Raw genomic sequence first — 24942 nt, forward strand, 5'->3', positions numbered from 1 at the left:
GAAACCATGACACAAAATGGGCCGATGATAAAGTTTGCCAAGTTCAAGGGTCTATTAAAAAAAAAAAAAAAGTGTTGCAGATTTGGCTTTTGTTAGGGCAGTATGCCATATTTCAAAGCATACTCTGTAGAGGCCAAGAAACTACACTGCAAAATGGGCTGTGATGACACAAGAAGCAGCTCAGTGTGTCCTATATGCTAAGTTTAATGGTTTCTCGTGTGTAAATAAAAGTATTTATTTTTTTTTTTTTGCAAAGGTCCTTGAAGTCATGTCATATGGTGCTAATATTGTGGGAAGAACCCTCAAAATGCTTAAAACCTCCATACTGCACAAACAAAATCTCCCTTCTTGTACAATAATTTTTTTTTTTTTTTAATTCTTAATTTTCTACTATTAAAATAAAAAAAAATAAAAAAGTGGCAAAAGTCTGGAAACACAAATATTTTTCCATACAAATATATACAAAAACTTTTTTCAGACCTGGAAAATACTTCAATCAAATTCCACAGTTTTCCATACCTGTAGGAACCCTGATAAACATTCAATCATGCTGGAACGATGCTAGAACCACCACAAGAGTGGATTCTAAAAGTCAAACAAAAGCACTACCAACTCCTCCTGAACCACTGGTCTAATGAGCTGTTATCTTTTGATCAGTGAGAAAACAAGCCTTTCACATTTAATTCAGGATTATCCAAGTGAATCCTGCAAATTTAAGAAAAAAAAAAAAAAAGTTGCTGCCAAAAACAAGATGAACATGAACCACATCAAACTTCTCCAAACACAAGTGATTCTTCTGCTGCTGTGTGTAACCAGTATAAGCCACCAATTCAAATCAACACAAAACACATTCACATTTAAAAACAGACTTTATTTACATTAAACATTAAAACCAGGAAAAAGGACAACAAGAAAAACACAAACAAACAGCAGAAGAGTAGAATCTATTAGTTAGTGCTCACTGGACGTTCAGTGTGTTTCAGCTCCAGCTGTGAAGATCAGCATCAGTCTGCTGCATCATAAAGCTGATTTTCCACAGCAGGACAGATGGTGGATGAGTTCAGAAGATGCCGTTATCTCCGGACACGTTTAACGCTCTGCACCATCAGCTGCTGAAAGATTGCACTCCAAGGACTCGTGTCTCAAATTAACTTTCCTACACAGACAGAGAGAGAGAAACGGCTGAACGGCTCCACGATCACTGTGTAGGGCAGGCGTTAGCATTGGCGGTGGCGTCGGCCTTTGCCGGTGAAGCGTTAGGAATCTGCCACCAGTCGTCCACTGCTGCTGCATTTGATGCATGAGCTGCGCTGGAGCTGGAATCTGAAATAAAAACAACAAAGTTAGTAGAGCATATAACGTCAAGTGTATTTTCACAGCGCTTCATACAGTACGGACTGTTTTAACGCAGCTTCAAATCATAAATATACAAAATGAAACTAATTCAGTTTAAGATGTAAAACAGCTCTACAGAAGACAACAGTCATTATTCAGATCAATTCAGTTCACATTTGTTCTCATTCAATAGTGTCAGTGCTGTTAAATCAGTAATATTTTATGAATATCGTCAGTTAAACACCAACTGATCAAGCCAAAGGTGACGACGATGAACCCAAACTCCATCAGAGGACAGAAATAAAGAAACCAAGCGGCATTATGCCTAGTTCTGATCTTTCTGTGATCAGAAAGAGCAAAAATTCAGTAAACAACAGAAAATATATCTATAAATATCATATATTTATGAAAAAAAGCTCTGATTAGAGGATTTCATTTTAAAATTAAATGTTTTCAGGGTTCCTACTCATTTTCCATTTCAAAATTTCACTTCCAGACTCAAATTTCCAAACCTGTCAGGAGATTTTCAGACCATATTTAACAAATGGTTCATTGAGCATTATTTTCAGCTTTATATTTGGTATATTCAGCCATCTGTAAATATTTTTAATTTCTCAGGGGGTTTTTTTATTGATTTTTTTTTTTCATCCAAAAAAAAAAAAAAAAAAAAAAAAAAAAAAATACATAGCCTCAAGGACTTTTGCAGCAAAAAAATAAACAAATAAATAAAAATAAACAAATAAATAAAAATAAACAAATAAACAAATAAACAAATAAATAAATAAATATATATATATATATATATATATATATATATATATATATATTTTATTGAGAATATTCTCAATATTCTATTATAAAAAAAAAAGAATGGGGCCAAAAGTCAGGAAACACATTTTTCCATACTCTGCTTTCTGTTTTCCATACTTTTCCAAAACTTGTAGGAACCCTATGTTTTTAGCGCTCAAGTATTGCAGATGATTATCCTTAAAAAACAAAGCAGAAATTGTGATCATGATTAAAACACTACTTATCATGCAGCCCAACTGTGTCCTAACCAGACATGAAGAGTTGAGTGACCAATGTTTTCTCAATCCACACTGAAAGTCAAAGTTCTCCAAGACAAAACACAACCACCGTGTCCCAAAAGCACTGGAGTGTGTTAGTGATAAACAGCACCCGTAAAACCCACACGTGCATTTACCCTCTTCATCACTGTCTGAGAACTCCACGACGGGCTCGGCCGGCGTACAGGAAACCTCTAACATGAAAACACTCACAGTAACTGATCTGCCTGTGACCGTATGAGACAACACACGAGACGCAGCGCTCACGTACCTGACACCGTCCCCAGACTGGAGTTATCGAAGAACTGTGTGGGATGGTTGAGGGTGATGGGAACGCTGGAGCGCACGTCGAAGAACTTGCTCTTCGGGGAGTCCAGGAACGCCTTCTTCGGCGAGTTGACTTCGGTCTCGGTCAGAGGAGGATGCCGTTTGGTTGGGGTGCACGGAGCGTCACGCTTGCTCTCCTTCATCTTGTACGCTCGACGCTTCCATTTGTTGATCTCCTCCTGCTGCTTGCTCACCAGACTACATGTCACAAACATATGATAAATGCGCAATAGACACAGGGGAATGTAAATTCAAGACTTTTTAAGACCATACAAAGAAAATGTAAGGAATAAGCTGAAGAGAACAATACATCAATATGGTCTCTAAATGTGAATTTCCTATATTAGCAACACTTCAAAGTTTGAAAATACAACTTCCAGCAGATCTCCTTGCTTTTTAATTTCTGGTCACAAACACTAGAATATGGACATCTTTTACAGTACCTTCTGATCACACTGCAAAACAAGTGATGCTCTTCCTCAGTATTTTTGTTTGTTAAGGTTCATAAATCAAGACATTTACTGGAGAAGCAAAATGACAAGTCTTGTTTTGAGAAATTGATCAAAATGAAGTTTATGATTAAAACATGAACAGGTATCTGGCAACGGGCTCAGAAAAATGAACTTCAATCAAAAAGTAAAAACCAGTTTTTATTCCCCATTGACAGATATTTGATCCTCCAACTATAAACTCACTTCATTTTGTTCAGTTTCCCAGAAAACAAGACTTATTTTATCATTGTGTTTCTCTACTAAATCTGTCTCGATTTAAGACCGTTGAGATATTTGTACTGGAAAACAAGACAAAAACACTAAGGAAGATATTCGTGTTTTGCAGCACATGCAACATTTAATGTCATGACTTCATGACGTCTCCCAGCGTGTCTGGAGCACATGTGCTGACCGCAGCAGAAACGTGACGTGATGTTTCAGTGCATTCACCTCTCAAACTGAGCGTTCTTCTTCTGCAGCTCCTCCATTTTCTTCTCTTTGACGGATGTGACCGCTCTGCTGTTTGTGCCCAATTTAAGGTCGAAGTCATCGGTGTCTGCGACTGTGGAAGACATTTACACAAATCCAGTGGTAAGAAATGAGCACCAGATTTGCATAAAACGCTTTGAAAGTCACATCAACACTCTTAATTCACGTTTCTGCTCTTATTAATGACTCATAACTAAGGATATTCGACAGAAAAACGTCACCATAATCACTAAACAGCACTTTCACCATGCAATCACTGGATTAAATGATTGTACAGTATGTAATCAATCGTTTGTCAGTTCAGCTCCACGTTGAGTGTAATCTTGTCTTACATGACTGTTCATCGTCCTGTTGCATTTGCCTCAGAGTCTCTTTCAGCTTGCGGATGACGTCGGCTCTGTGCTCCAACATGGAGGTCATCTGTGCGACTCTAGAATGAAACAATCACAGAAACACATTAAACACTCTTCCCACACTTCAGCGGCTCATAAACGGGCTTATTTCAGCGGTGGGACGGCACACGTACTCCTTCTCATGTCTTGTGGTGACTGCGATGTGATCCAGCTCCATTTTGACAAGTTTGTCTTTCAGGGCGGCGAATTCAGCAGCTTCTGGTGTCATGCTCCTCTTAGCCAGAATCTGCAGGACAAATTACGAGAAAATCAAGCATTATTGCATTAAGAACTGCATTCAGTCACACAAAATGGCAAACAAAAACAAAACAAATTCAGAATTCGTTAGGAAAAGCTTGGCTATGGTGCATGTAGGGCTGGACGATAAATCAATAATGATAATTATCGCGCATTAGAAATTTCCTCGATAAACGATAACAGGAGTTCAATATAATGTTTATGCGGCAAAGGCTGAACAACAGCGCTAGTCATTTGAAGCACAACACTCAGACCGCTTATCCGCTCGGATCAAAGTTCAAACAGCGGCACGGCGCAAACTACAGCAGATGAGACTTGATCACTAATTAGCGCTGTAAGATCCAGTGTGAAGCACTTGGATTCAGTGACGAACACCAGTTACTAGGTTTAAAGTCAGATGAAACAGCTGTGCACAACCACACAGTCAGAAGGCTTTTTAATCTACAAATCGCCATCATTTACCTTAGATTTACCGCAGTAGCACTAACTGCACAGTGGTATTGTGTCAGAGATGTGGGTATGCATGTCAAATTTTATTATATTATTAATGTAGACATGTATTAATTGTATTGAAGGAGGAGTAATGGAATATAATTACAGTATTTTTGTGATTAAGCTATAGCGTTTATGCACTTATACTAAATGTATTTAGACTGTTTTTCATACAAATACCTAGAAACCATATTACAATTTTACCATGGTGTTAAGGTGCTGTATTTGTGGTTTTATTATATTATTATATTAATAATATTATCAGGGAACACAAACCTATCTTGATTTGAAACAATAATACTCAGAACATGCAGAACTAAGAAATATTTTTTTTTCCCTATTAAGATATTTATTTTAAGGAAAAATGATGACAAATGACCAAAAAAAAAAAAAAAAAAAAAAAAAAAAAAAAAAAAAAGGGGTACAGAATTCAACATTCACATTGTAGAAAAAAAAAAACAAAAAAAAAAAAAAAAAAAAACCACCCTTTAAATATTTATCGTGATAATTATCAATATCGACTGATATGAAAAAAAATTGTGATAATTTTTTGCCCATATTGCCCAGGCCTAGGTGCAGGTGAACTAAAATGTGTTGCACGGCTCTCAGCATGTTTCTGCTTCCTTTTTATGAACCAAAACCTCACGTATCTAATGACAAGCAAAAATATTAACTATTAACCCACCTCTGACTGTTTAAGTTTGTCTCGCAAGCTCTGAATGAGGACTTCCTTCTCCTTCAGCTGGACACTGAGCTCCTGGAGCTGAAGATTTGAGGTGTCAGCTTGGACCTTCAGTTCCTTCATCTGCGCCTGAATCTCCTGCCAGACAAACAATGTTTAACTCAGTGTCTGGATGCTCTTACAAACATGTACTGTAACAAATCACTAAGTCAATGTAAATAAAACTCTTCTCACAAGTGAGTCCATTTCAGAATGACTTTAAAGACAATGAAATGGTGGATCTAAGGTTATGTGCACTAAATGATTGGAGAAAAGTCCTGCATCACCAAAATGAAATCAGTTATGATAATTAGCATTGAAAAGTACAAGGATAAAAAAAGAAAGAAAATGCATGCTTGGATAAAAATGCTTTTGCACTTAGATGCACTTGGAAAAAAAAAAAAAAAAAAATTCCATTTGATGCTGATTTAAGCCTGTATAACACTGTCACTGAGACAAACAGCTCTCCGCACCTCCATCTGTTTCTGTGTCTGCTGCAGCTGCAGTGACACGCGCTGATAGTCCTGCAGAAGCTCAGCCTCAGTTTTGGGCAGGGTGCCGTGTTGGCCTTGAAGCAGAGTTAAAGTCTCTCTTCTCTGATCCTCCAGCCGCTGCTCAGACTCGGCAGAGGCCGACCTGAGGGGTGAGGCTGCAGTCTCACATTGATCCAACAGAGCCTGTTGACAAGCACTGAGGGTCAGGAAAGGTGCAGAACAAAAACACACAACACCATTTTAAAAACACAAGCATCGCTTACAAAATAAAACGTGTTCAGATGGTCGGTCGCTTTGGTGCGGCGAGTGATTTGTCTCTCGTGCAGCTGTACGATAGCAGCGGTCTGAGGAGATCCCAGCAGACATCTGAGCTGCTCCAGCTCACGGGTTCTGTGCTGATGCTCCTCTGACACCATCACTGCGTGTTTGGCTAAACCGTCCTCCAGAAACCTTAGACCAGCCTCCAGCGTCTGATCAAACAAAAATAAGACACGTCAGTATTAGAAAGTAACACTGACAAACACAGTTGTCACATTTATAGCATTTGAGACAATACAGACTCTTTCAATAGTGTTTAATAGTGTTAATGTTACAAAAGCAAACTTTCAATTACAAAATACAAACGTCAAAATTGCAAAAATTATTTACTGACTAGATTTTCTGGAGCAAATGTTACCAGCGTTGCTAAAGAATAAACATGACCATACCTGCAGGTACTGCTGCCGTCTTTCCAACAGATGTGTCAGTCTCTGATCCCAGACCTGCTGGAAGTCATCCTGGAGCGCTCGGAAAGCCCGTGACGGAGACTGAGCCGTGAGCATGAGGAGGTCCTGCAGTCGAGACTCCTCGAACGAGGCCACGTCACGCTGCACCTCCGTCTCAAAGTGCGTCTTGTAGCGCTGTGCCAGTCTCCTGTATGTCTCCTACAATGTTTTTTCCTTATGTTAGAATTTCTTAACTTCACAAAACATCCCCTGATGAGATGGTGGTCGTTGTGATTTGCATCTTTGCTGACTCTTACCGCAATCTTGATCAGCACGTGGTTCAGTCTGGTTGTTTTCTTCGTGTGTATATAGTGGACTGTTCTCTGCTCCTTTGGAATGAACCGCACCAGCTGATAGATCACGGCCCATTCGTCACGGTTCACTTCGACTAAAGCATCAGTGGGACGGTCGATGATGAGCTGGAGCTTCGCAAAGGCCGCCTTCACATGGAAGAAAACCTCACGTCAGACTATTGAAGAAGGGTCAAACAATCTTTATAAGACCACACACACCATCATTTACCTGGAGCTTCTCAGTAGACGCGTCAATCTCAGGAATCAGATGTGCAGATGTGTGTTTGGACTGTAGGTTACTCTGATCAGAAGACACGCTGCAGTTCACCTCAATGAGAGACTGAAACACAATGACACTCAGCTTTAAAAACATGCTGCAGGAACTGGTCATTCTGGGTTAGAAAATGAAAGAGAGACACACCTGACTAAGGGAATGGACTTCAGATTCCAGCAGGATCTTCTGCTTTTCCAGCTGCTCTGCTTTTGATTCAATGTGCGTCAGCTGTGGAGTATGACGACAAAATTAACACTAGCAAACATTTGCTGACCGGTATATTGGACAGTGTTCCTACACATCTTCCATTTAAAAAATTCCATACTTTTCCAGACTCAAATTTCTAAACCCTTCAGTAGATTTTCAGACCATATTTAACATAAATGGTATATTAAGCATTATTTTCAGTTTTATATTTTGCATATAGTACAGTCATCTGTAAATATTTTCATTTTCATATTTTTTTTCATGTATTTTCTCAGTGACAACATACAGACTTTTTACATGCACCAAAAAAAAAAAAAAAACCTTAGTGCCCTCGATAAACAATTCACATGAGCGTGGGATTTTTTTTGCATGCTTACGCATTACAATTTCTAGGTTTATACAACCCATTTTCTTATGGCAACACTGCCACCTTAATAAAGCGAGAGCATGGATGCACATGAATTAGAGATCTGCTTGCTCAAAATTTGGCTTTTCTCATGGTAGTATCTCTAATATCACAGCATAATGTCCAATTTATCAAATCCTCTGTGGCAGCACAGAAACCATGACAGGAAATGGGCTGATGGCACAAAATTTGCCAAGTTGAAGGGTCTATAAAAAAAAAGTCTGGTACTGTAAAAAAGTGTTTAGAGTTTGGCTTTCGTTAGGACAGTATTCAATATTTCAAACCCTCAGGTCTTTTCAATGCGTACTTTGTGGAGGCCAAGAAACCACATTGTGAAATGGGCTGATGGCACAATAGGTGGATCAGTGTGCATTGTCCTATATGCCAAGTTTAATGTTTTTTTTTTTTTTTTGTGCGCACATAAAATCTGTACAAAAAAATCTCTTTTATTTTTGGAAACGTCCTTGAGGCAATGCCATACAGTGCTAAGAACGCTGTGAGAAAAACAAAAAAGGCTTATAACCTGCTTTTTGCATAAAGAAACGTGCTAAAGAATCAGTAAACAGCTGCGATGAAAACTCACTTCTTATAAAATTAAGAATTTAATGATAATAAATTTTCTACTATAAAAACCTAAAATGAATTACAAATGAGCTGATCTCTGATGTTAGATATTAAGCCCTCACCTTCTCTATCTTTCCCTCTAGTTCTCGTTTGAGCTGATCCCTCTCTTTCGTGACGTCTCTTAAAGACTCAAGGACGTGCTCAGCATGGGTTTTATCATTCTCCAGCTGATCCTTCATGCCCAGGAGAGACTCGAGCTCCTCTGTCAGCTGGTTTCTCTAAAGAAACAATAAATCACTTTAAGAAACGATCTGCTTTCATGGCTGTGAGCAGCGCAAACTAAAATGACCGTGATGCGCCATAGAGATGATTAACAAGCTTACCGTCTCCTCACTCTTCTGAAGATCCCGTCTCAGTTGTTCTCCCTCCTCTCTGGTTCTCTTCAGCATGTTCTGGAGTTCATCCTTCTCTTTTGTAAGTGAGGTGAGGTTTGATTGGAGGTTTCGGATGTCTGTGTTGTGCTGGTCTCGTAAAGCTGAGAGATCTTCACTCATCTGACTCAGCTGAGAGGAGAACAAGTAAGAGATTAAGCGTTTAAGCATTCAGTGGTTGTATGTACGGTTGTTAACCCGCGTCTAACAGCACTCACCTGCTGCTGAAGCTGAGCTTCTTTCACAGCACTCTGCTCCATCAGTTCTGTGTTCTCTTTCTGCTGTTGCTTCAGTTCCTCCTTAGTAACGTGCAGCAAATCCTGATACATTTTAGACTACGGGAAAAATTAAATAGTCAGAAACATGTTGTGTGGAGCTTAGATGACATTACAGTGATGACATGAAGCCTCACAGTCGCAGCCGCCTCCTGAAGGTCTTTCCTGAGCACCACCCTCTGACTCCTCAGAGACTCCATCTCCTCACTGAGAGCTTGAATCTGGACAAGATCAAAGAAATAAAACACATCATGAGGAATGGGAATCATAAGGAATCGACTTTGCTTCCACTTTTTATTCCATTAACAATATTTGCAGATATTTTGAAGAATACTGGTAACCAGCAGTTTCCATTCCCACTGACTTCCATAATGTTTTGAAACCATGCTATGGAAGTTACCCATGCATTTTTATCTGATTTAAGACCTTTTAATGCCTTACAACTTGAACATTTGCAGAAACCCTGTATGTACTATGTGCTCTCTTGCTTTACAAGATTGCACATACAGTTACACACCTGCTCAAGCTGGGCTTTCTGCTTCTCTGTTGGACTCATCTGACCAGACACTTGATGTTTCTTCTGTTTGAGCTCTCCTTGGACTTGGATCAGCTGAAGAGAAAGATTTAAATGAGTAAACCACCTCTACCCTTTTCAGTCATTTAGAAAGACACCACCCATGTGCTATTACCTCTCGAACACCCTGCAGGATCTCTTGAAGGTCTCCTCCCTCACTCAGACATGTCATGCTGGTGGACGAGCTGGACTGGTTGCATGCAGAATCTCTCTCTGCCATCAGGCGATCTCTCTCGGCACAAACTGACTGCAGCTCCAGTCTCAACTGCACCATCTGTAAAGCAGCAGAGAAATGTTCTACTATAGATCTGAAACACATTCTGCAGAACAGGAGCTGGTGGTGTGCATGAAGTTTCTGTTACCATCTCGCTCTTTTCCAGCTGGTCTCTCTTCAGCTGCTCTCTCTCGTCTCTCACACCCTTCAGTGTCTCCAGCAGCCGGTCTCTCTCTTCAGTCAGAGCGGTGATGTTAGCTTCAGCCGTCTTCAGCTCTGCTAGCTTCTCCTGCTGCTTTTCGGTTCTTTCAGAATGCAGCCGATCCTTCTCTGCAGAAGACGACAGAAGCTCTTCTTGTAGCTGCAGCAACTGATAAGAAAAAAATGAGATCATATAAGGGCGATTCATGAATTTAAGGGAGGAAAAAAAAAAAATTGGAGTGAAAACTGAAAAACATTTCTGGCTATGTTGTAAAATAAGCTACAGATCTGAATGACAAAATCCACTTGAAGGTTCATGAAATGCCATGAAAGGGGCAGTTCAATCCAAAAAAAAAAAAAAAAAAAAAAAAAAAATCTGTCATTTACTCAACCTTGTATTGTTCCAAACTTGCAGAATGTAAAGATGATTTTTGAAGAATGCTGGGAACTTGACTTTCATAGTATGGACAAAAAAATACTATGGAAGTCAAAGGGAACCAAAACTGTTACTGTTGAACTGGTTACAGTCACTCTTCAAAATGTGACCCTGGACTACAAAACCAGTCAGATTTTTTGAAATTGAGATGAGATGTATACATCGTCTGAATGCTGAATGAATGAATAAGCTTTCCATTGATGACATTATTTGGCCAAGATAGAACCATTTGAAAATCTGGAATCTGAGGGTGCAAAAAAAAATTAATTAAAAAAAAACTAAATAAATAAATAAAAATAAAAATAAAAATAAGGGGGGAAAAAAAAAAAAAAAATTTAAAAAAAAATTCACCTAGCAATGCATATTACTAATCAAGAATTAATATATTTACAGTAGGAAATGTACAAAATATCTTCATTGAACATGAACTTTACTTAATATCCTAATGATTTTTGGCGTAAAAGAAAAACTGATCATTTTGATCCATACAATGTATTTGTGGCTATTGCTACAAAAGTACCCGTGATACTTAAGACTCACAAAAGGGTCACAAATATCATCTTTTGTGTTCCACAAAAGAAAGAAATTCATACAGGTTTGGAACAAAATGAGGGTGAGTAAATAATTTGCATGTTAGGGTGAACTATCCCTTTAAGTCAAAACTGCCCATTATTAAAGCAGGATTTAAATCACTCACAGTCTCTTCCTTCTCCTCCAGGTCTCTCCTCAACTGGTTCTTCTCCTCTCTGTTGACCTTCAGGATCTCCAGGAGCTGCTCTCTCTCCTCAGTGACAGAGGCTAGGCTGGTCTGCACTTCCTCTAGAAGCGTGTTCTCCAGATCGCTCTTGTTCTTCTCAGACAGCAGATGGTCTCTCTCGGCACAGGCCGTCTGGAGCTGCTCACGAACTTGGACCAGCTGGGAATCGTGAGAGAATTGTCATTTACATTTGAAAGGAGACAGGAATGGAGAGGAACTGCGCTGAAAAGCGTCTCACCATCTCGTCCTGTTGCTGCTGTTCTCTCTTGAACTGCTCGCTCTCATCTGTGAGCCGCTGTAGAGTCTCCAGGAGCTGATCTCGCTCCTCAGTCACAGCACTCATTCTGGAGCTCATCTCCTCCATGTCTCTGGTTCTTTCAGACGATGCACTGTCTCTCTCGGCACAGACGGACTTGAGCTCTGACCTCAACTGGACTATCTGAATGAAGGGAATACTTGTTCAGATGGTTTTGCTCCCACAAGTGTAAGAGGTGGGATATTTTAAAATCCACTGTAAGTATAATGTGACTAAATTCGTATGCAGATGCGTAGAAGCTATTTTCTGCTCCAGGATGCAATTAAATTTCCCTGGTTGTCATTTTTACCGTCTGGTCTCCATCCTGCTGTTCTCTCCTCAGCTGCTCCACCTCGTCTCTGAGGCCCTGCAGCATCTGCTGGAGCTGGTCTCGCTCCTCCGTCAGAGCGCTGATGTTGGCCTTCATCTGCTCCATCACGTCAGTGTCATTGAGTGTGTTCATGGAGCGCTCAGACAGCAGACGCTCTCGCTCACAGCACACGCTCTCTAACTCCTCTCTCAGCTGCTTTACCTGTGGAGGTCAAACAGGATATACAGTTTGTATTTGTTCTGAAGTCCTCATTTTTTGCACCAGTAATGATTATCGAGCTACCAGGGCTCTACAGTGTGACCATTTGGGACTAAAAACTACATTGTGCAACTACGAAAAAAATATTTAGGAGCATCAGAGCGACTGACCCGAACAGCATATTTGTGTTCCCGCTGAGGGGAGCTTCAAAGTTTTCTACGTGTTTGCAACGTTGAGTAAAATAATCACAGACATCTCTCACCAATTCTTTCATAAAGTGTAGAGAGACTGTAAATAAGAGATTGATTGTGTAGTGTAGAGAGCTTCATTCATTATAAATGGAACTTTGTGAGACTGCGATGAACTAAGATGAGTGACAGCTTTTAATAATTTTTAAGGGAGTTTGTAAATGAAATAGTGATTTAATACAATTAAATAAACAAGAAGTTAATATTAAGTCTGACTATAACACTATCGCCTTATTTTGCTCCATTTTGTCATCAAAAATAGTTTGAAACAAGTCACAACTGAGCCGCTGCACATCTCCATTCATACACAGCACTGTTTTGTTTATGAATGAACATGCGTTTTTAAACAAATCTAGTGAGTCAATGATTCAATTTCCCATTCATAAAGACAGACAGGCACTTGCGTTATTCCTGAATGAATCAGCTGTTTGAACGAATCAAATGAATGAATGATTCAGTAATTAAATCAGTGACTTTCCATCACCTACTGGCAGTTTGTTTCATTTTTAAAGTATCTTTTCATATATTTAAATCATTTAATATTTCTGTATTCAAAATGTTATATTTAAAACATGAATTTATGAATTTGACTGCACTCATTCCACCCCTGAGCCACATTCAACATATGAAAATACACCTACAAGACACTTTTGTGTTCTTCTGTGCACCTCTGTAGTACAAATTTTGTCAATACTGATTTCATTTGATTGGTAACTTATTCTTATTCTGTTGTTTTAATTAAATTTTAAAAAGCTTAAAAAAAAAAAAAAAAAAAAAAAAAGACAAAACATGATTTCCTTTAATAAAGTGAAATGGAAAAGTGCCATTACAAAGATAACAAAATTCCCCTGTAAATCACTTTGAGTCAAATATCACCTTGTAATGGGAAAGCTAATTTTTGATCTGATTTTTTGATTATTGATTAGAAGGAGCTTCTAAAATTGAGTGTGCTCCTAAAAACTGTGCACAAGTGCTCCTAAAAAGAAAAGTAAGCGTGAAGCCCTGTTACTTGTCTACAGAATTGTGACTCTTGCGTCAATACTGCCAGCCCATGTTAATCGTTCACATGATCTACCTGATCCTGAAGCTCCTGCAGCTGCTGTGATGTGTTTTCAGAGTCCTGCATTTTAGACTCCAAGAGCGTTCGCTGAGACTCCAGCTCTTGAACGGTGTTCTGAAGATCTTTTACCTTCTCAAGAGCTCCTCTCAACTCCTCTTGATTTTCAATCATCTGCATTTGGGGAAAAAAAAAAAAAAAAAAAAAAAGGAATGTTTTGATTTAATTGGACACTTAGTTACTTAGTGGCTCTGTTCCTCATATTCCTTTCAAACCATTTCCATCTCACCATTTCGACATTCTCCTGTAGATCAGATTTTAACTGGTTCTTCTCCTCATTCACAGCGTCCAGCTCCTCTTTAAGCTGCTGCATCTGTGAGAGAATTCACACGTTATCAAAAACCCATGATCATCAGTATGTGATGTGCTCCAAATCAAGAGCTCGTGAAGGTCTCTGATTACCTGCTGGAGGAGTTCATCATGCTGTGTCTCTGGTTGTGGGCCGCTGCGTTCCTGCTGAACCTGCATAAGCTGAGAAAACACTTCTTTAGACACTGACCTTACTTTATCACTTACTAATATAAAACTCTACAGCTGAACTCAGCATTTACCATCCCATTAGTGTCTTCAAGGTCCCTCTTGAGCTGGTCTCTCTCATCTCTCAGGCCCTGCAGAATCTCCTGGAGCTGCTCTCGCTCTTCAGTTATTGAGCTGATAGCGTGTCGCAGCTTCTCCATCTCATCCGGGTTGCTTTGAACTTCCTCCATCTTCTCAGACAGAAGCACGTCTCTCTCGGCACAAACAGACTCCAGCTCTGCGCTCAACTGCCCCGACTGACACATGATAAAAACAGTGTTAAATCACTTGTGCTGGTGTCAGTGAGACTGTGTGTAGTGTAAAGAGTGAACAGACCTTCTGCGTGGCCTCTTCTAATGACGCGAGCAGTGTGCTGTTCTCCTGCGTGACGTGCTGGAGATCCGTCTGGATGCTCTGGAGCCGTTCTGACGTCTCTGTGAGCTGTTGGATCAGTTCTGCTTCCTTCAGCTGAGCGTCAACCAGATCGCTCTCCATCTTCAGCAGCTGATCCTGAGCTGTAGACGTCTCGTCTTTCAGCCTCTGATGATCTTCGTTCAAACTGGACTGAGCAGATATCAAAGCGTCTCTCTCCTCTCTAACACAACGCAGCTCTTCTGACAGACCGCACACCTAAGAAACAGCAAATATTTTTACAGGGTTTATGAGTGGCATCACATGCAGCTACTTTCTCCAGCTGATATCCCACCTGTTGAGATGCCTCTTGAAGGTTTAATGTCAGCTGGTTTCTCTGCTCTAATAAAGTCTCAAGCTCTTCCTTTAGTGTCTGGATCTGCAGAATATGGTACACCAAGGTGAGTGTGAATTAAACTGCACAATCACATCCATGTTGAAGAAAGTCAGTCACAAACCTGCTGTATCTGAGCGTTGTTCTCCTCACTGGAATCTGGTTGTTCTTGGTTCAAACGCTGCTGCTGTTCTTGCAACTCGGACTGAATCTGCAGAATCTGAAACAAAACAGATTCACATTTTACTTGCATTGCACAGTTTAATGAACTTAGTTGCACGATACACCAAATGATTGTTTCTGAATAGCCTTCATACCAGCACTGTAAATGCAAAATACAAGTACATATTAAGTACAAGTTCAGATTGTTGCTCTTGGTTTAATTTTTAGATCAGTTCTTGCTTCGCCCAAGCACACAAAAACAAAAAACCCACAACAAATAATTGTATCAAAAAAATCTTCACTCATTCTTGTTACTTAAATGCAAAAATACCACATGCATTAAACTATTTTATCTAAAGCATTTTTGTTGAAATTAGAAAACACCAACACTGTCAGTAAGACAGGACAGTAGTCATGAGTATCTAGAGAGAGATAATGAGAATTAATAAAAACTAAAGAAAAATTAATGCACACATGAAGGTAAAAGAAACAATAAAAAAAAAATAAGTTATTCTTGTGGTCTTGTGCAAAACGCGACCAGGAGATTGTCTGAACGAATGTCTCCTACATGTGTTGGTGTAGTTCAAAGTGATGACTATTTTTCCTCACCATATCATTTTTCTCTTCCAGATGTGCTTTCATCTGAACATCGTCTTTTTCAAGCTGCTGTAGTCTCTCCTGAAGCTGATCTCTCTCTTCTGTTAAAGCTGTGACATCTGCTTTCATCTTCTCCATCACGTCTGACTGCTCATGATGGTCCGATCTCTCAGACAGCAGACGCTCGTTCTCACCAACAGCAGCGCTGAGCTCTTCTGTCAGCTGCTTTATCTGCAGATAAACATAACATGTTAACATTGAGCATTTAAATAACTGAAAGCAGATGTAACTACACATTCCACAGGAGAATTTTGTCAAACTACTCAGCCACCTGATCTTGTAGTGTATCCAGCTGTCCATCTTCACCGTTCTTCTGGTCCTCATGTTGGTCGACCATCTGAACTCTCTGTGATTCCAGGTTGTGAAGTTTTCCCTGAAGTTCCTTCACCTTCTCCTGAGCCTCTCTCAGCTCTGCTTGAGTCTCAATCATCTGCGGTGTAAAATTAAAGTTTAAAAAGGATCTGATGTCAACTAAGATCATCATGGTGCAGGAATAAGCGCTCACCATCTCCACATTTTCCTCCATGTCCCTCTTGAGCTGGTCTCTCTCGTCTCTCAGGCCCTGCAGAATCTCCTGGAGCTGCTCTCGCTCTTCAGTTATCGAGCTGATAGCGTGTCGTAGCTTCTCCATCTCATCCGGGTCGCTCTGAACTTCCTCCATCTTCTCAGACAGAAGCACATCTCTCTCAGCGCAAACAGACTCCAGCTCTGCGCTCAACTGCCCCGACTGACAAACAGTAAAAACAGTGTTAAATCACTCGTGCTGGTGGTGTTGTGAAATTTTATTTGAAAACATATATGGTTATAATTATAATCAATATACGGTGATTGTTTTGATGATTGCCTCAACATTGGTTGTCTTCATACAGATTGTAAGTTTTAGGTGCCCTCTAATGGACAAGTACGGTGCTTTCCATTTGGCAACTAGTTTGAACTCTAGATGATTCAAGAATGTGTCAAGGATGATAAAACAAGTATGATGAATGGCCCATGAGGACACCTGCATCTAGGGGGAGTGTGAGACTAAAGTTACTAAGAAAATGGTTCAAACTACTAGGATTCTACCATTTGAAAGTAAACCAGGAGCAGTAAGAATTGTAGCAAAACTGATTGGAAAGGGGAATATTGAATACTGTGACAGTTTTTAAGTTTTGACGTTTGACTGTTGAACAATAAAAAAAGTTATATAAGAAAAAAGAAAAAAAAAAAAAAAAAAAAAAAAAAAAAGAATTGTAGCAAAGACCAACCAATCAGAGGACAAATCACTTTTTTGATTGAAAAGACAGATAATAACAATAAGTTATAAGTATGGCTGCCCAGACAGACAAAGACTCAGATGCGGCGGCTGTCATCTCGGCTTTGTTGCCGTGTTCAATAAACATCCGGAGCGCTGCTTCTTGAGCTTTATTAACAAATTTGTTTGTTAGTGGGACTGTGTGTAGTGTAAAGAGTGAACGGACCTTCTGCGTGGCCTCTTCTAATGACGCGAGCAGTGTGCTGTTCTCCTGCGTGACGTGCTGGAGATCCGTCTGGATGCTCTGGAGCCGTTCTGACGTCTCTGTGAGCTGTTGGATCAGTTCTGCTTCCTTCAGCTGAGCGTCAACCAGATCGCTCTCCATCTTCAGCAGCTGATCCTGAGCTGTAGACGTCTCGTCTTTCAGTCTCCGGTGATCTTCGTTCAAACTGGACTGAGCGGATATCAAAGCGTCTCTCTCCTCTCTAACAGAACACAGCTCTTCTGACAGACCGCACACCTGAGAAACCAAAATGGATGAGATTTAGCCACATAGACACAAAAAACAAAGAAAGCTAGCAAAGATGTGATGCAGTTCCTCTAACATGTTTCTGTAGCTCATCCACTTTGACAGGAAGGGTCTCCAACACTTCCATCTTACTCTGAAGACACTGCTCCCTCTCGTGGCTCTGATCAAGCTCCTTACGCAAGTCAGATACAGTTTTCTCCAACGTAAGATTATCTGTCAGATCTGTGAAGAGGGAACATCAAATGTAACAAACTTTAATAAACAAAATAACTACATTTAAAGTTTGTTTTGAAGCTTGAAAATGAATAAAGCTGTGTTTTAATTATTGGACAAAAAAAAAAAAATCAGAACTTTTTGTTCCAAAGATTAACGAAAGTTGGAATGACATGAGGTTGAGTAAACAGCAACTGAATTTGAGAAGAAACTACCCCTTAAGGCTGGTTCAATTTGGCTTAAACATCAGCATTTCCAATGTTTTAATGATTGTTGTGAATTGTTCACAGTTCAACTAGATGCATAAATTTACAGCGCATATATACAGTCTGTTTAGATTTTACATAGATTTTATATCATGGAGTCCGTCTCTAATGTTTCTTCACTTACTTTTTGGCACTTTTCCATCTAGCAGAGAAGTCAGTTTGGTGTTCTCATCGAAGGCACACATTAGTTCTTTTTGAAGATCCGTTTGCATCTTCTTAAAGCGAGACTTCTCCTGCTCCAGCTTGTCCTGAAGCATCTTCACCTCAGCTTCCATCTTCTCATGGTCTGTAGTCAGGGTTACCTGAGAAGAGCAGAATCACATAAACCACTCCTCATGACACACACCCTCATCTCTCCCACCGCTCTCTTCTACTCACGTCTCTCTCTTTAAGCGAAATGTTCTCGCTCCGCAGGAAGGCCCATTCTTTCTTGGTCTCCAAACTGAGACACTCGGCATCATCAAGAGAACGCCGAAGCCGTGTCACTTCCTGGACAAGATCCTTGTCACTCTGCAGAATGCAATCGAGCATAATGAAGATGAAACCAACAACACAGAACAGCATCAGACATTGAAAATCCACATTACACAACCAGTAACATACAAAACTCTGTAGCTCAGTGTTCAGGTCTGTCTTCTTCTGAAGCTCTGATGACATTGTCACCAGCTCAGCCTATGGAGAACAACAGTGATATCATGTATCACCTTTACACAAGTTTGGTCTTTAAGAGCATCGCTGAGCACATCTACATGACAAACAAAGTGACAAACCTTCAGTTTCTGGATCATGTCTTCTGATTGTTTTAACTCCTGCTGCAGTTTGGAGTTTTCAGCCTCCAGTTCTCTCTGTGCAAAGAGAAATTAAAAGCTTATTATGATCTGCAAGACACGGATTATCAACAGAAGAAAGAAAATGAATAACATGTCTTGGAAAACAGAATCCAAGTGATAATTGTCTGTAATAAAGCTCTGATCACCTCATACTCTCTTTTGCTCTCCTGCTCCAGTTTCTCAAACTCATCTGCATCTTTCCTCTCATCAATGTCCTTCTGCAGAGCATCTTTATCTTTCTGAAGTGAGTCTTTCTCTGCCTTCAGACTCTCCAGATCTTCATTCACCAGCTGAAGCGTGTGTTTGATCAGGTCTCGCTCAGCAATGACAGCATCCTTCAACAAAATAATAATAAAAAGAAAAAAAAACATTTTACTACTGTAACATGAAGCATTTCCAAAAGAAAGAGAGCATTCGACAAGCCAAAGAAAAATAGATGCAGGATGCTGCACTCACCTTCTCAAATCCGACAGTCTCGCAGAGCTGAATGGCCTCTTCCAGATCTTTTCTCAGCTGAACACACAACACAATTTTTTAAATCAATCATGGTCAGAAAGAGAAAGCAAAAGTTCAATAATTTAACTTTTAATTTTACCTCTTCAAGGATACTGCTATTTTCAAGCACCTTGTATGAAACTTAATCCAACCTCAAATATAACACAGAAGTTGACTGTACCTGTTCGCACATGTGCTGAGCGCGCAGGAGAGCTTCTGAAGGTTTCTCCAGCTCTGCCACCTTCAGTTCCAGTGAGGAATTTCTCTCCTCAGCCTTCTGTCTCTCCTGAACCTCCGTCTCCAGTTGACTCTGCAGTGCCTCCATCTGTTTCTCCAGCTCAGAGACGGTCTTCTCTTCCTCTGAAGGTGCGGCTTGATCCTCCAGCTTCTTCTGCAGCTCAGAGATCTTCAGCTGGAGTTCAGCGCTCATCTCCTCTGCTTTCTGTTTACTCCGAGTCTCTGCCTCCAGCTGATGCTCTAGAGATGCCACCTTCACCGTCAGCTCACTCGCTCGGGGGGAGTCCAAGAACTGACTCCTGAACAGAGAGAGAAATCACACAAGTATGAATTTGTAAGCACTGCTGTGAAATGAAGACAGCCTATTTAGTTCTGAGACAGTAGGGAGTGTCCTCACCCTTCAGAGGAGCTGCGGACAGTGATGCTGCTCATCTCCATGTCCATGTTGGGTTCATCCAGAGCAGTGAAATCAAAGCGACTGTCAAACTCATCCATATCTGGACAAAAAAAATAAAATAATAAAACATTACAACCGAGTAATTGCCTCATGCACTTTTATTTGGTGTAACAGAATGTTTACAGCTGCTGCAGTATAATTCTCAGTCATACCCTCTCCCACATCTGCCAGAGAGAAGTCAGCTCTTCTCTTTTTGATGTACGGCTCTGCAAAGCTCATTTCCGACGAGGCAAGATCTTCATTGAGGAGATGAGCAGATCTCAACAGTTTCCCTCCCCACGTCACTCTCCTCTTAGGAACCTTTACATTTAAATGCAGCAATCAGATTTATGGACTTCACCAGCACTGAGGTTTACTAATGTTAAATGTAATGAAATCTGTTACCTTAGGGACTAGGGCGACATTTGAGGCAGTAACTAGCAGCTTGGTTAAATTCTTGATCCTGTCCTCCTGCTCTCTCTGGAGCTGGTCTTTCTCCTGCAGAAGCTGACACAGCGACTCTCGCTCGGTCGCAGTTGTTTGTGTGACAGAGGAAACCTGTGAAACAAGATGAAGAACAATCGAGTGAGGAGATGATGGGTCATGTTACTGGATGATCATAAACAACTGAACCGCATCCTCACCTCTTGCAGACGCCGTTTGAGATCAACGATCTCGTTGCGGTATCTTCTCAAGAGAGCGCCTTCATCAGAGACCTCTGTGACGTGAGGGTCGTTCTTCATGCGCTTTGCAGCGCTAGCAAACTTTAACCACAGCAAAAACACAAATTCAGCACATCTACCCATAATCGATCCAGATCAGTAAAGGAAAGTCTTCTCCCGTACCTGTAAGGTGCTGACGGTCTCGTCAACAGTGGCTGGGGTGATGGTGCAAATAATGACAGTTTTGGCATTGCCACCCAAAGAGTTCTGAAGGATTCGAGTGAGTTTACTGTCTCTGTAATTCAAGAAGCCCCTTTTGGATGGAAAGGAAACATGTTAGCTACAGCAAGAACAGATTCTGTGATAAAACTTTCTACTGTAAGTTGCGAAATAACTCACTTCTGACTCTCATCAGATAATTTCTTAATGACTTGACCCAGTGTGAACAAACTGCGGTTTATGTTGCACCCTTCTTTAAAGCGGGCTCCTGAAATGAAGAAACGAGAGGTTTGAACAGACCAAAAAAAATAAATGTCATTTTTGACAGTAAACAGTTGAATGCAGCTACCTGCTGAGAAAGAGTTCTACATTTTATGCTTAGAAAATATACATTTGGACATTCATTTAGACATTTTCCAACTGTTATGTCAAAGTTGAGTATTTTCTTTTTTTTTTTTAAATCATTTCAAAGCGTTTTAATCTTTTTCACATTTTTGGATGTTTTATTGTCTCATTCCATTCCTGTGTTTGTTTTTAACCATTGTGGATAATATACAGATTTATTTCAATACATATTAAAAATAATAATAATTTAATTTCCTATGGTTGGTCAAAATATGACATTTTTAATAACCACTTAAGACTCAATGAAGTCCATTTCTTTCTGCTCCAATTGCATATCTAAAAGTCACAACGCTTTGGATCACTCAGAACCAAACCATTTTATATATTAAAAAATTAAATAAATAGTAATTAAATGAAAATTCAATTGGGGGAAAAAAAAACAAAAAAACAAGTATTATAAGTGTTAAACAAGCCAGAGACATTACCCTCAGCCCCCGTTTGACTCGCTCGTTCAGCACCAGCAAGATCCACCAGATTCTACAGGAACAAGAAACAAACCACTGACTAAACATAACAACTGCTGCTTAACTAAATGACATCAGTGAATGAAATCACACAGACAGTTCCTGGTTTGTTTTGAACTCACCAGGTGTGACACTATGATGGCTCCATCAGCATTTTCACCAGACGCTGGGTCACTTCTCTCCCGGCTCTCCAAGATCTGACACAGACAAATTAAATGAGACGCCTTAGAGATGAATCTTAAATTTGACTCCAAACACTTTTGATTATCACACTTCTTACCATGCGGAAGATAGTGTGAGAGCGGCTGCTACGCTGGTTCATTTTGGTTTTTCCATAATGTCGGTTTTCTGTACAAGTAAAGTTATAAGAAAACAAGTTTTACAGTACACCAAAATACAGAGTGAAGGATGAGTGAGTGATGCAATCAGAGGAGCTTTACTTTCTCCTTTGGTGATCCAGGACAGGGCTTGTTCCGGAGATGTCACCAGCTCCTCTGTCAGATCAGCCACATACACATTTTTCTGTGGACACAGCTGACCAGTTAAGAGCTGAAACTCACCATCACAGTACGAGTAAAATAAAAGACAAACAACTTACGTAGTTTCCTTCACGAATTTCCAGGGGTTTCCTTTTCCAGCTGTCGCAGAGCAAATCTGTGACCGTTTCATTGTAGATTTCCATATAGCTGACACGCAGGAGAAACTCCTTCTTTGGACACTGAAAAGTCGCAAAGAAATAAAACTATGGATGATTTCACCGATACAGAATAAAAAAAGACACTGATTAATAAATGAATAGCTCACATTTAAAATTTTTATTTTTCTGAAAATGTAATATTTACTAAACTAACATTTAGGTGAATGATTCCTTTAATCATTTAAAAAGTGACCTCAACTGTTGTGCAGCAGAAATAAAGACGTTTTGTTTTGAGCTGACACCAGGAAGATTGCAAACACTTACATTTTTAATAGTTTTGAAGACATCTGCCATGGCGAGAGGAATCACTCCAGAGTTATGCTCACTTCCCATCATGGTGAAGGTCTTTCCAGAAGATGTCTGTCCGTAGGCAAATATCGTGCCTGGAAATATGAGATTACGCATTAGGAATCAACACCGACCGAGCAAATTAAATACTTAAGTGCAAAACATATCTATGTATACTGTGTTCATATATAAACTACATAAACACAGGCTATATTTTCTGTATTTTTTTGTATGTATTGCAACATGTATATTACACCAGCATGACTTTCAAATACCTGTCAGAATAAATTGTAATTACTCTGATTTCTGGACTCACCATTATAGCCTTCAACGGCTGACACGACGAGCGGTTTCGCGATGTCTTGGTAGAGCTGAGCGGTGGTCTCTTCAGCACTGAACACACGGTCTGAAACACATCACGGTCAGAACATAAAGCGTTGCTCTACCGGTCAGTGAAGATCTGTCGAAGCTCGACTCACCGAAGCTGTAGCTCTTGGTTTGAGCTCCATCATCATCCAGCTGATGGATGGCCTGTCTGTCGGCTCTCCAGTAGAGCTGCACTGGCTCTGAACTCTCAGACTCCTCTCTGAAATCATCAGGATCATCATTACATTACTGTTGGGTCTGAGAATCAACTTTAAAAAGAACATTAACCCTCGTAATGCATTTGGATCCCATTTGACTTGGAAGAGAATGAGACGCATTAAAACGTATAATAACTAGTTTTACAAAACTTTGCAAATGCTTCAGGACCCTTAAAATACACATTTACTTTTTTTTTACAGTTATTTTTAAGATATAACCATTTAAAATGTTCAGGTTATTTTGACCTTGGTGTGTATGGAGAACCATCAAATGTCAACAAATATTTTTCATTGTAGAATTTTGTTGATAAACATAAATATGTTTTGAGGCATGGAAATAACTCTCACTTTTTTCATCTGAATTAACTTATTTTATTTTTAAACTTTCCAGAGTAATATTTAAGTTTTTTTTGTTACAAATAACCATGTAGGATTCACATATTTCTGTTTCTGAGAAATCATCAGTTATACATTAAAACGAATTTAAATTACATGAATTCCATTAGGGATTATTTCTCAGGTGATATGTTCTTTTTATTTTTTATGCAAAGAAAACGTTGCGAAAAAATGGTTTTAGTTAAAGGAATGCATTATGAGCTGCATGTTGACTAACAGACTGTCAGAAAGTGTAAAACCTGCGAAATATAAATTATATTATTATTGCTATCATATAATTGTTACATATGACTGTATCTATTCTGTTTTTAGAAGAGGTTTACTTCAAAAATATACCAGAAACGGGCTTTTGTATTGATTTAAGGTGATGTCATCAGAAAATAACCCTTCATTTCTCCGATAAGAAACTCTTTTTAGAGTCTTGAACTAAAATCACCTGAACGAACTAAGCATATTGTGTTTCAGGACAGGTTTACTTCAGAAATATAACAAAAACAATCTTTTATATTGATTTAAGATGCTGTCATTGGCTAATCCGGTTCGCTCTTCCGTTAAAACAGTCTCAGCAAATAACTCTAACGTTAGATAGATTTGTTTAATGTTAAATTTACCTCCACGCGAAAAAGTAAAGAAAAAGCTTTACTTACCTTTTAATAAGAGGTCTGACCCTAACACACACTTTTACTGCGGATTCTTCCGTCATTTTTACTCCATTAAAGCTACACTGACGACCCGGACTGACTGACTGACTGTAACTGAACGTTCGGTGAGATTTAAAATTTTAACCGATTTTTCATTGGACGACGGTCTGTGCGCACGCGCGGATCAACGGTCGCCCTCATTGGTCCCTGTTGAAAATAACAAAAGCGCATTTCCACTGAGCTTCTGGTGGAATGTAGAGAGACTCCGCCCATCTGATTTTAAACGAGAACTCATTGAATATGCACGTACGTAGATGACGCCTCATGAATATTACTCTCGGCGACATATATGGTATATGTTGTAATTTTAAACAATTCCTTAATTATGTTTGATTTTTTTGGATGTTACCTTTTCTGTTTTTGTTGTTTCATGGTTTATATATTGTAGTTTTAAACAATTAATTAATTGCGTTTGATATTTTTGGATGTTTCCTTTTCCATTTTTGTTGTTTCTTGAATTGTTTTGGGTTTCAGAATGGTTTTACTAGTGTTTCATATTTAAAAGACCTGTATTCCTCTCAGATCAGTGTCAATAAATATCAGGTTTCCATTGTG

The 24942-nt window shown here is 39.5% G+C and overlaps 1 protein-coding gene across 3 annotated transcripts; it reads right to left on the reverse strand.

The window, feature by feature from the left end:
- Positions 1–856: 856 nt before the first annotated feature.
- cenpe (centromere protein E) lies at positions 857–24447 on the reverse strand. Of its 3 annotated transcripts, XM_051118676.1 has the most exons (57): positions 24334–24447; positions 23186–23292; positions 23023–23112; positions 22683–22801; positions 22320–22439; positions 22162–22243; positions 22002–22069; positions 21844–21918; positions 21683–21734; positions 21033–21120; positions 20817–20946; positions 20616–20735; positions 20377–20529; positions 20145–20292; positions 19933–20032; positions 19480–19834; positions 19260–19316; positions 18950–19138; positions 18744–18818; positions 18577–18645; positions 18352–18483; positions 18098–18275; positions 17571–17716; positions 17192–17485; positions 16237–16458; positions 16003–16161; positions 15684–15902; positions 15037–15132; positions 14874–14957; positions 14504–14797; positions 14203–14424; positions 14054–14122; positions 13881–13964; positions 13610–13765; positions 12068–12289; positions 11701–11901; positions 11403–11621; positions 10217–10438; positions 9970–10128; positions 9798–9890; positions 9418–9501; positions 9224–9340; positions 8958–9137; positions 8697–8852; positions 7545–7625; positions 7353–7463; positions 7088–7270; positions 6774–6989; positions 6330–6536; positions 6046–6249; positions 5537–5671; positions 4236–4348; positions 4042–4139; positions 3671–3782; positions 2674–2927; positions 2540–2596; positions 857–1323 (listed from the first exon to the last, which is right to left on the reverse strand). In XM_051118676.1, the coding sequence occupies exons 1-57, from the start codon at positions 24387–24389 to the stop codon at positions 1199–1201; spliced, it is 8157 nt and encodes a 2718-aa protein (XP_050974633.1). In that variant the 5' UTR covers positions 24390–24447; the 3' UTR covers positions 857–1198. The 3 variants fall into 3 exon arrangements, with proteins under 3 accessions (XP_050974633.1, XP_050974643.1, XP_050974649.1); XM_051118686.1 differs by lacking the exon at positions 2540–2596; XM_051118692.1 differs by lacking the exons at positions 14504–14797; positions 14874–14957; positions 15037–15132; ... (1 more) ...; positions 16003–16161; positions 16237–16458.
- Between the last annotated feature and the right edge of the window lie 495 nt (positions 24448–24942).

This window comes from Labeo rohita, chromosome 1 (assembly GCF_022985175.1).
Source record: "Labeo rohita strain BAU-BD-2019 chromosome 1, IGBB_LRoh.1.0, whole genome shotgun sequence".
Taxonomy (NCBI): domain Eukaryota; kingdom Metazoa; phylum Chordata; class Actinopteri; order Cypriniformes; family Cyprinidae; genus Labeo; species Labeo rohita.